General features: G+C 32.7%; 1 protein-coding gene across 3 annotated transcripts; it reads left to right on the top strand.

The window, feature by feature from the left end:
- The first annotated feature begins 8897 nt into the window (after positions 1 to 8897).
- LOC125195760 (protein EIN4-like) lies at positions 8898 to 12707 on the top strand. 3 transcript variants are annotated; one of them, XM_048093973.1, is made up of 4 exons: positions 8898 to 9486; positions 9916 to 11342; positions 11463 to 11744; positions 11882 to 12707. In XM_048093973.1, exons 2-4 carry the CDS (start codon positions 10014 to 10016, stop codon positions 12425 to 12427), a joined length of 2157 nt encoding a protein of 718 aa, XP_047949930.1. In that variant the 5' UTR covers positions 8898 to 9486; positions 9916 to 10013; the 3' UTR covers positions 12428 to 12707. The 3 variants fall into 3 exon arrangements, with proteins under 3 accessions (XP_047949930.1, XP_047949929.1, XP_047949928.1); XM_048093972.1 differs by having other exon boundaries at positions 9916 to 10142; positions 10245 to 11744; XM_048093971.1 differs by having other exon boundaries at positions 9916 to 11744.
- The last annotated feature ends 849 nt before the right edge of the window (positions 12708 to 13556 follow it).

Here is a 13556-nt window from a genome sequence, read left to right on the forward strand (position 1 = left end):
ATATTTTGATTTATAATTAATTTTTCACAAGAGGGACTCACATGAATGTTTGGAAGAATAATTCACATGAGTTTTGAAATGATATATAAAGACAAATAAATAGTAATTAAATAAATTAAATTAATAACTAAAAGTAATAAAAATACATAAATTCACAATGTTCAAAATATTCAAAATGTGATTATCCAAAATATTTATATTTCATATTTATAGTATATAATTCTAAAACACGTACATAAATAAAGTAGTGACTAATCAATAACTAATAGTAAATAAAAAAAGTGGAAATAATAATACATTGAGCCAATAGAAAATGGACATGTGTCCTTTGCCCTCCACTTTATGTTGGGCCGGCTGACGAGAGCCCAAATTGAAGGTTAGGTTGGGTTATTTAATTTTTGCTTTATTTTTATTTCATTCTATTTTATCTTATGTGTTTGCCTCTCATCTCAAAGTCACCGATGAGGATGGTGCTAGAGGTCACAATTTGGTGGGGTCATGTAAATCTGCCACTTTACACGACCATAACCCGTAGCTGATATCTTAGGTTAAAAACTCGAGTAGACCCTCTTCTTCTTTTCGGCCTTGTCCTTCTTCTCTCTCTTTTATTTTTAATATTATATTGTATATTAAAATTTGAAGTCTCGCCATTGTAATCATTTTGTGAGGACTGTTAGTGTATTTTATACCAAACGAAATTGAAAATTTTGCTATAACGATCCAACTAGCTCTTATCATATTAGGCCCTTCATTTTGATGCATTAAATATGCTAACGTTTCACCTAAATAATCGACCCATTTGGAGGCCATGTGATAATCTTTTCTTATTTTATCATTGCTTCATTGGAAAAAACATCATTTACTTTATTCAACATGTATTGTGTGCTGCCGCGGCTTCAATTCCACTCTTATTAAGTCAAATCTTAACTAACGACAGTGAACTCAATTTTCTATTACCATTCAACTTGTGAAGAATTATTATAGATGCAATAGAAATTAATAGTATAATGCAGAGTGATACAATAAAATATTGGATTTGGTTGTTACCATGATTGAAGTTTTTATTTAATTTTCACAATTGATTAACAATAATTTATTTTTCATATTTAATGGATAGTAATAAGTGTTCCAATAATATCATACTCCTCCATCTATGAAATTCGACATGTTTCAATTGGTTAATAATATGTAAATCCATAGAATAGACCCAAATGGCCAAATCCATCTCAAAGCCCAATAAGACTTTGTGACAGATTTTATAAACGACAATTATCCATCAATGAAGAAAGAAAAGAAATGACACTCTATTTTCAGAATATTGATAAGAAAGAAAAAAATATTACAAAAACATTGCGATTTTTTATGTGTTTAGAAAATGACTTTATTTAGTGATTTCTTTTGAAATTTTATTGAAACGAGCTTGAATTCACTTAATTCTTCATATTATGTCAATGTACAGTTTTTTGTTTTATCAGCTGAAAATTCTCAATTAAAAATAGGTGCAATTTCTAGGGGTGGGAATTCGGTCGGTTCGGTTCCGACGGAACCGATTAGTCGGTTAACCGACTCCCATTTTTTCCAAAATCCAGAACCGAAACCGAACCCTTCGTCAGTTCGGTCTTCGGTTCCAACGAAGAAACCGAACTCAATTACAATAATACATTAAGTAATAAGTCATGAAATCAAAATGACAAAAACCATGATTCAATTCCATCATCAAAAACCAAAATTCCAACAAAGTTTACAAAACTAAGTCCAAAACCAATATAAACCAACGTCATTCATCAAACTAATTTTTACTTTTCTAAAACAATGATAATAAAACTAAAATAAATATATAAAAATTAAATATTTAGAAAATAAAGTTTATTCGATTTTAACCTTTCGGTTCTCGGTTAGAACCAGAATTGAGATTAGCTTAAACTTAATAACCGGAACCGAACCTTAACCTTATTTTTCCGATTCGATTAACCGAAAATCGAAAAAATAAGATTCAATTCTCGATTAACCAAGAACCGAGAACCATTTCCCAAGAGCTAGCAATTTCTATTGTCAACTAACTTGTACGCTATCATGTTCATAAATTAGATACGCAGTAATTTTTTTGTAGTTGACCTTTGAAATTACTTTAAACCCCTCGCCCACTTATTAAAAAACACCACGATTATCAAACTTTGACTAGTAAAATATGGGCCCAAATGTTACACTTTGAATTAACGTCACATCTAGAAGATAATGACTAATTATTTAAAATTTAGAGATAATATTCCTGCTAATTCCGATTATAGAAAATGAATTGACAAATATGAATCATGCATGAAAGTTGTCTTTATTAAAAAACAAAAGTTTCAAATTCACCTCATCTTTGGAAATTCTGCCTCCTATATTTGAACAAGATTAGATGACTACTTTATCTCCACATTAAAATTAACACCCCCCTCTTTTGCCAAAACCAATTATTTGATTTTTATTCAAAAAAGAGAAAACATATTATTTCCCTTTATATTGGATCAAAAATGGTCATGATATGTGAGCAATGTTCCCTTTGCAACTATGATAAAATTGATCATAGTTGACGGAACGCTTCCCTTCTAATTAATAAATCGGAGTTCAATTCAGCTAGTTCAATATTAATTTAATACGATTTCTAAATGACATCGAATGACGTCTTTTTAAATATTATAATTTACAGATTGGGGGCAGTCATATCATTTAAAGCCGACTTTGAAGAAAATTAGGCCCTTCTGAAGGTACGAGGGTAGCCGCCCCCTCCCTAAAATAACTGGCCACGTGGACAATTTGATGGAAAATGAGTGCGATTCAGTGTATTTGAAAGTAATTCTAGCGTGGGCCGTGGCGTGGAAGAAATTATGGACCAAAATGAATTCCACTTCCAAATAGTAAAAGTATTATAAATCTATGGATTATTAGAATTAATGGTGATTTAGTGTGTGATATATTGGCATTGGCGTGTGATCAAAAGTAAAAAACTATTATCAAGTAATGGAGTCTCGTTCAACCTTAATTATGGTCAATGGATCGTTCATTTGTTACAAAAAAAAGTCAAAAACTATGGGAAGAATTTGAATCCAACCGACAGATTTGATGACATATTTGGAAATAGCCGTCATGCCAACATGCATCACTATTTATGTAGTTGCTATTTTCGACCAATTTTAACTCTTTCAAAAGAAATGCATCTTTTTTACTAGTAATTTGGTCCTCTTTTCTATATGACATGTTTGGTTATATGTTGCAAGGACGTGTTACATAATAGTCATACACTGATGTGTATTAGTACATGAAATAAAATGGAATTAAATATTATACCATAGATGATAGAAATTTGATTATGATTTATAAAATTACCTCCTACATTCTGATATGTATGCTCCGTCTCATTATAATTAACTATACTATAAGATCAGTATTTTTATAAACAGTGGAGGGTATTAAAAATATTACTATACTATATATATATTACTAATATACACCATTTGATATACTACGACTAGTGTGTAGTAGTACTGTAGTATAATACATATACCTTTAGTTAAGACATTTTTAACCTTTTCTTTCACTTTCTATTAATCATCTCAACATTTTCTTCCTCTTATTATAAACATTTAATTTCTTGTTATCATTGAGTAAAAAGATTTTTGCATCACATTATATGCTGGATTACCATTCGAAGACGCAATATCGACTTTCGTAATAATCTTTTTTGAGGATTCAGATAATATTCCAATAAAAGTAGGGTGCCAAACCCCATCTCACGAAAATAGTAGTAGTATAAAATAAAATAACAATACTACTAAATATTTAATTAATTTATGTATGGGGCGAAAATGATATATATTGGTTAGACTTTAGTATTTTCTATAATGGGGTGGGGGATGGTTGTTGGTGGGGTGCATACATTCCTAATATGTACCCCTATCTATAATTTGACCCCTCCATGAGTCATATTCCCACATCAAACAATGGGTCACCATGTGCATCACATTCTCCAATTCCCTTTCCACGCTTTTATATTTACGCATATATATAAGAATACAAAATAAAATAATTATTAGAATAAAAATTAGGAATCATTTTTGGCCCTTAGATCATGAAAATCTAACATGGATTCATCACTTTGTTGCATAAATTCTTGCACATATGTCCGAATTCTATAAGCGAAAAAATTTAGGTTTTTAAATTCACCATGACTACAATTAATTTATACGTTCAATGCAAGTGTTCTTACATTGTTACAATAACAAAAATCTCTTTTTTAACATGAGAGTGGGAATATATTTTTAGTTATTCGATCAATAAGATCTATCTTGGATTCATCTTGTTGCCTGGAACAAGATGTGTGTGTGCCATATTATGATTCGATCTCATGTGAGGCGAAATATTCATTTAATTTGATTTTTTTAGTGCAGTTAATATGAATGTAATGACTTTATACGTTCAATGTCATGTCTCAATTCTAACTATAAATAGTACTAATATTTCCTCTGTCCGGCAAGAAAAGCTTTATTTTATGAAATTGGTAAGACAGTCAATAAAATATATTATTCTATTAAGTCATAGTATTTACAACGAAATAAACTACGTTTAAATAAAATTAAAAAAAAAAATTTGTCAATGGAACTTTCGTGTGAGACCATCTTGATTTGAGATGGGTTATATTAACAGACCGTCGAAACTATTTCAGAACTAGCATTTTATGACATATTTGTAGTTATAAATACTGTATTATTGTGGAACGTGTCAAAGTACCAATTTAAATTTATTCGTTGAAGTATTTTTTATATATATTATAAATACGAGTATCTCACTTTGAGAATAATCACATTCAAACTCATATTCAGATAATTCAGTAGCATAAATATTTATAATCATAGAAACCAATAAAGTTACAAATATACCATGCCAATATAAATTCGAATCCGATCTCACGAGTGTCATAATGAAACAACCCCCTTTATGCAAATATTATACCCCATATATCACAAATATGATGTTGTATGTGACATTTTATTCGTAAATGCATGAATGTGATCACTCAAATACATTCAATGTAGGTAGCTACGTGAGCACCTAATATTACAAAGTTTGAAATTATGATTTGATCACATTAATATTATTCGGTGCAAAAATAAAATCTTCTTTTTGGCTGGTAAATGGCAGACATTTATAATATGACTATATAATTAACTACATATCAAAAGAAAATTGCACCCCTTTAGTGATGCTCAATGATTGACATGAATATTGTTCGATTAAGTGATGGATACTTAACTTTCTCTTTGTAATAGTAAAAATTAGTTTTAAACAATTTTGGGCAGATTTAATTATAAGCAATCTCGAGTCAATTTGAATTTAAGTTATCGAACGTGTAATGTTTACTGAATTGCACAAATAATTGATTTTTCTATACAAAGTGTGTGAATTATTGATTGATTCAAGTTGAATAAAGGGGTGTGAAATAATGATTCCGGAATTTATAAAATAATAGTAGTACTATATTTAACTATTTTGGAATAATTTCATGATATATCAATTCAAAGCTCGAAATGTTCCCTTGATCACTTGATAGAAATTTATGAATATAAGACCTACATTATATATGCCCATTATTTTCAGACCAGAAAAATAATGACACGTAAAAATCAATGCGAAATAGAAAATGACAGAAAAAATAGAAAATGACAGAGATCGATTGATGCACTAAATGCAATGAACTAAGTTGGAAAGAAACAAAAAATTAAACTCCTTAGCCGTAACGCTTGTAATGATGCATTGCCACGATATATTTTATATTATAATAGTATATGATTTCGAAGTGATATTATAATTTTATTTTCTTATGCATATACGTCTATAGCCTAGAAGAATTTGGCCCCAAAAGTTATTTTTTGGACCCCTCACGGTCGATATCGACACATATTTATTTACATACTTATATGTGTAAAATATCACTCTTATAAATGTCTAAAATTGACGAAGTTTGAAAAAAAAGTGATAGTGACAAAAATAGCTCAATTTTTTGAAAGAGGGAGGGTTTTTATTTAAATTAGGCATGCCAACTCGTTTTGGGAGTTGGGACTATATTGATATTCTAATTTTAATATATAGTAGGTACAGTTGAAATTAATTTAAGTAAGAAGAAGTCATAGCACCATTAGATTTTCACATAATTTTTTAGTATTATTTTTTGATTGGTGTATTGATCGTATTATTGATTCGGTAAAATCTGCCAAAACTATATAATAAATATCATTTAATATTTTTTAATGATCTTGTTGCATACTGTTTATCATAAAAATTATTCGTATCTTTATTTATAAAGTAGCTACATTTCCACGCATTCATACAAATATAAGGAAATAAATCATTAAATGGTTGCCGGCCAGATATTTTGTCCACATGTATTTCAATTATACCAATGCTTTTATAAACCAAATATTAAAATATTGCTCCCGTTATGAATAAACCAAAAAAGAAAATCAACTACGTTTTCAGTATCGTAACACCACTGATCTCAAAAATAAAATAAAATTGTGTACTAGATAAATTTGGAAAAAAGATTAACAAAATAATTTAAAAGAATATTGGAAGATCGATCGACACTAATGTTTTTATTACGAAACTATTTATTAATTAGTCTTCACTCTTCAGGTTGAAAATAAATAAAGATAGCATTTGATTAATAGCCATGCGTTAATCTTGTGTTATGACATTTTCGGTAACATTTGACATTTGACTTTCTCTATAGATTTTCATTACTTCTTTGACGCTGATATTAATTTATTTATTCGTGTGTGTTTTTTCTTACTTTCTTCAAAATTGAGTGGATCTCAGATCTTAATAAAGGAAATATAAAAAACCTATTTTCAACTTGAATATTTACAATTATTAATGTCGTTACGCATGTGCATTTTATAAACATAATTATCCAGATAATTGTCAGATGCAATATAATATAACCAACACTCCTAATTTTAGCAAGGGTACTACACTTGCAATATAGCAATAATTTAAATCTTGCTATATTCTTTGCTTAGTTTATGAAAGAAAAACAGGTAAGAAATTTTAATGCATGAACCGAATTATCCACTGGTAACTTGTAAGAGCCTACACAATAAAAAAAAAAAAAACATTTGGAATTAAATGAATATAGATTCTAAACAATATAGGCATATAGCATTTGCATTGGATGCCCAGTTAAATTCTGTTAAAATTGTTCATGGTGATTTTATGTGAAATATACATTAAATTCTGTTAAAATTCATGTATGGCCATTTTAATTTTAGGATACACAAGCATTTCAAATAGTATGTTAATTTCTATAGAGAAAAAATATCCCTCTTTTCATTATGCCATACTCGGTACTCCTTCTGCCTTAGAGTAATTTAGTCATATTTATTTTTGGACCGTCTAAGATGGTTCAATCGTTTTATTTTTTTTATAAAAACTTTATTCTTTTCTTATGCTATACTCTTTTATTCTTCTTATTCTATTTTCTTTTCTATTTAATTTTTTTCTCTTAGCATGTAAACATTCATTTTTTAACCTCCATGACAAGGCAAAATAAAATATCACAACTAAGGTGGAATGGAAAAAGTACTTGGTCTATGTACAACAACCCCAATCGCGTTATTTTGCTAGGCAATATACTTTTATTTTGTTCAAATAAAACGTTTTTCCTATTTGAACGTTTTTCCTTTTGGGTGATCTTGTTAAAACTTAAATGTTTCATAAAATAGAAACAACATAATCTCTACATTTTCTTCTCTCTTCATTGATTCACAAAAGACCTTTGCATAAAATAACGTGCCGATAAGCAAATGTCTCATATTTAATGGGACGGAGGGAGTTCTACTTTATTTGTTTGCAAATATGTGTCCTATTTTTCTTTTTTCGGTTCGTTCACTATTAATGTTACATGTTTTTATTCTTGCAATTATGCTAATCCGGAACCAATTACACCGTCTTTGCTAGCATGTTACATGGTTTTTATTTATTTTATGAGTTGAGTTGAAAGAGAATAAAGTAAAAGAGAAAGTGAAGTTTCCATTATCTTCAAATTTGCACATGCTGTCCGTAGGTGATAATATATCATTTACAGTGAAGCATTCAAACAAAAATTATCACTTAAAATAAAGCGATAAGAGTATATTAGTAGGTGAATTAGTGAATACTTCATTCTATTAATTAATTTTACGCATTCCATTTTACAGTTAATATACAAAAGCAAGATGTATTAACTTTTACTTCTCTATGTTTCAAATTCTAGTTAACTCTAAGTGGAGTCAGTATTTTAAAAAAACATCTCAAATTTCGATTTTGATATGTTTATATTAGTACTACTATTTTCACTATATGTTCATTAGTATTATATATTCGCCTAAGTAATTTAAAGCATATTTTATTACTCTCTTCGTCCGGAGTCTCGGTTGAGTTCGGCACGAATTTTAAGAAATGTAAAGAAAAGTAAGTAAAGAAAAATAGTGTAATATGAGTCCTACTTTTTTTATATTAGTTTTATAATAAAATGTGAGTGAAAAAAGGTTATGGAATATGAGGCCTAATACCATTTATAGAATATTTCAATCGAAACTTTTAGAATGAGACACCCAGAAATGATAGACCAGGATTCCTAAAATGGGACGGAAGGAGTATATAATTAATTTAGGACAAGTATATATATAGTTTTACCTTTGTTAAAATCTCTCCCGATGATTTAATAAAGGGATATAGTATCAAATAGACTAGACTGATAGCGGAAGATTTTTATTTTTGTTGCTATATTTAATTGTTTGATAATAATTTCCAATTTGAAAATCAAAAGTGCGTCCAAGTTCGCTTCATGTAACCCCCGCAGGCCCCACCTACGCCCTCAGATTTCCCCTCTCCTCCTCCTTTCTCTCTCTACACTTCTCTCCTCTCTCTCTCTCTCTCTTCATTTTTTTCACCTGCCATTTTTGCACTAGCAGCGGAACACCGCCGCTCCCGAATCTCTCTCTAAATTCTCTCTCACTCCGCGGACTCCTGTCTCAACACTCTCTCTCTCTCTCCACGAACCTTCTATTTTTATAATTTGCACGGATTGTGTTGGATTGGAGATGCAAAGAGATTGAAGAAGCCAGATTGAAGTTAACGGATCTCTGCCAGTCGCGATTAGATTATCTCCCGCTGTTGCAGACGCGGGGAATGCATATTCACCAGCTCCGGAGGTACTACTGTTTGTAGTTGTGAAGATTTTGATGGACTCGCGCTTTTGAATCTCCGTGGTTGAGTTCCGTGAGGGGATTTCTCTGTTTGTATGGTTTACCGAAGACGTCGAGGTGTTTGGATTTGGAGGAGCGGTTTGGATTTTTGCATTGGTCGATAATATCAATGCAGTTTTAGATACGCAGATTGAGGAACCCAAATTTGCTGCATGAAACGGAGGGATAAGATCTGAAGGCTAGAGGTTCTGCATTTTATCAGGTATTCTCTTTTCCCGGCGGATTTCAAATTGTTTTCTAGGGTTTCCTGAAAACGTTTTGTTTTTTATTTTGTCGTGTTTTTTTGGGGTTGATCGGTTTTTCATTAGTTAATTGTGGCGGTTGGTTAATTTATGTATTCCTGAATAGTGTGAAAAATGAATTTATCCATGTGATTAGTTCTATTTTCGTGTATAGAGGAATGTATAGTTTGGCCTCTTTGTGAATTTTTGGCCGGTTGGTGGGTCAGATCCTTTTGGTTTTGAGAATATTGATTTAATTTAACAAGTACATCGTATGTTTGGAGATTGGAGATGGTGTTTGGGTGTTGTTGCATTTATTTTGATGAGACACATTTATTTTTATTGATATTTTGTTTTTTTTTTCTGATTCCATTCATTTCTTTTTCTTCTTCTTAACATCGATTAATCAGAAAAAAGGAAGACCTGGTTGTACTGCGTGTTGTGGCATTGAATAAGATAAGCAGCCTAGCCGGAAGAAATGGTTTGAAGATTTGATTGATTGGATGTAATGTCGAAGGCATTAGCATCATTGCTGTTAATTCTATCATTGTTTCTTTCCATATCGGCTGCTGATAATCGCTGTAATTGTGATGATGAGGGATTTTGGAGCGTTGAAACTATCATGGAGTGCCAAAGAGTTAGTGATTTTTTGATTGCAGTGGCCTACTTCTCCATCCCTATTGAGCTGCTTTACTTTGTTAGCTGTTCCAATATACCATTTAAATGGGTTCTTTTTCAGTTCATTTCGTTCATTGTCCTCTGTGGAATGACTCATTTGCTAAATGGCTGGACCTACGGACCTCATACGTTTCAGCTGATGCTTGCTCTCACAATCTTCAAGTTCCTCACAGCATTAGTTTCTTTTGCCACTGCTATAACCCTTATTACGCTCATCCCTTTGCTGCTCAAAATCAAGGTGAGAGAGATTATGCTGAGGAAGAAGACTTGGGATCTTGATCGAGAGGTTGGAATTATAAAGAAGCAGGAAGAAGCTGGATGGCATGTTCGGATGCTGACACAAGAAATTCGTAAGTCACTGGATAGGCATACTATACTAGATACTACACTGGTTGAGCTATCAAAAGCATTAGAATTGCAGAACTGTGCTATTTGGATGCCAAATACGGGTAAAACGGAAATGAACTTGACTCATGAATTGAAAGGAAGGAATTTTGCCAATAATTTCACCTCATCCATCCCAACCAGTGACCCTGATGTAAGAGAGGTTAAGGGAAGTGACGGAGTTAAGATACTTGACCCCGAGTCAGCCCTTGCTATGGCAAGCAGTGGAGGATCTGGCGAGTCAGGAGCTGTGGCTGCAATCAGGATGCCAATGCTGAGAGTTTCCAATTTCAAAGGTGGTACACCCGAGATGGTTCCAGCTTGCTATGCTATCCTTGTTTTGGTACTCCCAGGTGGACCAGATAGATCTTGGAGCAATGAGGAACTTGAGATAGTGGAGGTGGTCGCTGACCAAGTTGCTGTGGCTCTTTCCCATGCTTCAGTGCTTGAAGAGTCTCAACTTATGAGAGAAAAGTTAGTGGAACAAAATCGAGCACTACAACAAGCAAGACAAGATGCACTTATGGCAAGTCAAGCTCGGAATGCATTTCAGATGGTCATGAGTAATGGGTTAAGAAGACCAATGCACTCAATTCTAGGCTTGCTATCTGTTTTACAGCATGATAAGTTAAATGATGAACAAAGGCTGCTTGTTGATACTATGGTTAAGACTAGTAATGTTCTTTCTACGTTAATAACAGATGTAATGGATACTTCATCTAAGGATGGCGGAAGGTTCCTTCTAGAGATGAAGCACTTTCAGTTGCATTCTTTGGTAAAGGAAGCTGCTTGCCTTTCCAAGTGTCTTTCTTCATATAAGGGCTATGATTTTGTGACTGAGGTTGAAAGGTCACTGCCAAATCATGTCATAGGTGATGAGCGAAGAGTTTTTCAGGTTATTCTGCATATGGTTAGCAGTTTGCTGAGTGGAAGCAAAGGAGGTGGGCGTTTGACTCTACAAGTATATTCAGCCAGTGGAAGTCAAGGATGGAATCAGCAAAAATGGGGCCAGTGGAGATCAAACTTGTCTGAAGGATATATTTTTACCAGGATTGATGTTGGGATCTGCCATAATCAATCAGATGATATAATACCATTTAATCCGTATGACGGGAATAAATACCATGTACCAGTTGGGGAAAGTTTGAGCTTTAGTGCATGCAAAAAAATAGTACAGGTATGTTCATGATCACTATTCTCTCATAATTGAAATCTTAAATATATATCTTCCTAATGTTGATGGTCTTATCCGTAGCTTATTTTCTGGTTGCAATTTTGATTTCTGTAATCGTGTATGTTATTGTCGATGGGCAGTTGATGCAAGGAGACATCTGGATGGTACCGAATCCCGAGGGTTTTGACCAAAGGATGGCTCTTATTTTGCGTTTTCAAGTCCGGTCATCCATCAGTGCAGGCATTTCAGAATATGGAGAAACTTCTGAACGTGTTCATTCGAATTCACTTTTCAGAGGTCTGAAAGTTATCTTAGCTGATGCAGATGACGTAAATAGAGCTGTAACTAGGAAGTTGCTTGAAAAGCTAGGGTGCATTGTGTCTGCTGTTTCATCTGGATTTGAATGCCTCAGTGCTATTGGTCCTGCTGCTTCTTCCTGTCAAATTGTGTTTCTGGATCTTCACTTGCCTGATTTGGATGGCTTTGAAGTCACCATGAAAATCCGGAAGTTTCGCAGCCACAGTTGGCCATTGATAATTGCCTTGACCTCAAACGACGATGGGGAAACAAGGGATAGATGTTTGCAGATTGGAATGAATGGTGTTATTCAAAAACCAGGCACATTTCAAGAGATCTCTGAGGAGCTTAAGCGGAGCCTGCTGCAGGCCAATAGGATCTTGCCTTGATGGCGGTAGCACTTCCTGTCGAGCAACATGCATATCTCTTATCAGGCAGCAATATGCTTATTTACTACTCATTATTATTAACAAAGAGAAATGTATGCTGTAAGTAGCTCCTGGGATGAGTTGTCCAACATAGAGATGTGACATACACAACATTGATAGTCAAAGTGGTATAGAAAATTTAGCTTCTTGCACCTTTGATATTCGTTTCGCTTTATATTATTCGATGAACTGTTGCATTGGTTTATTAATGTGGAGAGATTTTGTGTTTCGTGACAAGTAAGACAACAAAGTTCTTGTCTTGCCAAAGAAATAGGCAGAAGTAGAAATGCTTTACTAGATTTGTCTTTTCTAAACAGCTTGTTAAGATGGATGCAGAAGGTGTGTCCGGATGGCTTAACTAGGAAGCCATCTCGCTTCATGGGTGTTAAAAGCTCGGTTGTCTGTATTTTCCAGGTATGAGATTCAGCTTCAAATATTTCTGAGGAATATTCTGCTTTTTAGATGTATCGTGCTTTGCTTTTTTGCTCTTGTTTTACTTGTGTTGTCTCATAACCTTTTTAGAGCTATAAAATCATGCATGAATTTGATGTACGTGTTTGGGTCACTGTTTCTTCTTTCATTTTCATTGCCTCTTGTGGCCCCAGTTGCAGTGAGGAGTCTCCCACATGTTTTTTCTTTGTGGTTTCCGTTACCGCACCCATCGTTCTCGTTTCTCATTTATTGGTCGTGCAATCGAGTCGAATATAGGAAACTTCTAGTCTATTATCGAGTCGAGTTCAAGCTTCACTTACCGAGCATTTGAAGGTCTCGAGCTTTTCGAGACATGTATTTTATTTTCTTGTTGATTAGATCCAGTTCATCTAATTAAATATAGACAATTACTCGTATAAGTTTGAATCAAGCAAACTCAATCACACTTCTTGATGATCATCCTTCAAATAAGACAAAGCACACACATCTTGTTATGATTAAAAGATTATTGTGATTGTCATGAAATAAATAGTGATTAAGAAACTTAGTGATGGAAACAAGAAATTGACAAAAGGTTGTAAAATGACATGCCTCTGCCAATTAAATAATTGAATGAACAAACTTTTATTCCAAGGGATCTGTATGGAAATTAAATATA

This window comes from Salvia hispanica, chromosome 6 (genome assembly GCF_023119035.1).
Source record: "Salvia hispanica cultivar TCC Black 2014 chromosome 6, UniMelb_Shisp_WGS_1.0, whole genome shotgun sequence".
Lineage (NCBI taxonomy): Eukaryota > Viridiplantae > Streptophyta > Magnoliopsida > Lamiales > Lamiaceae > Salvia > Salvia hispanica.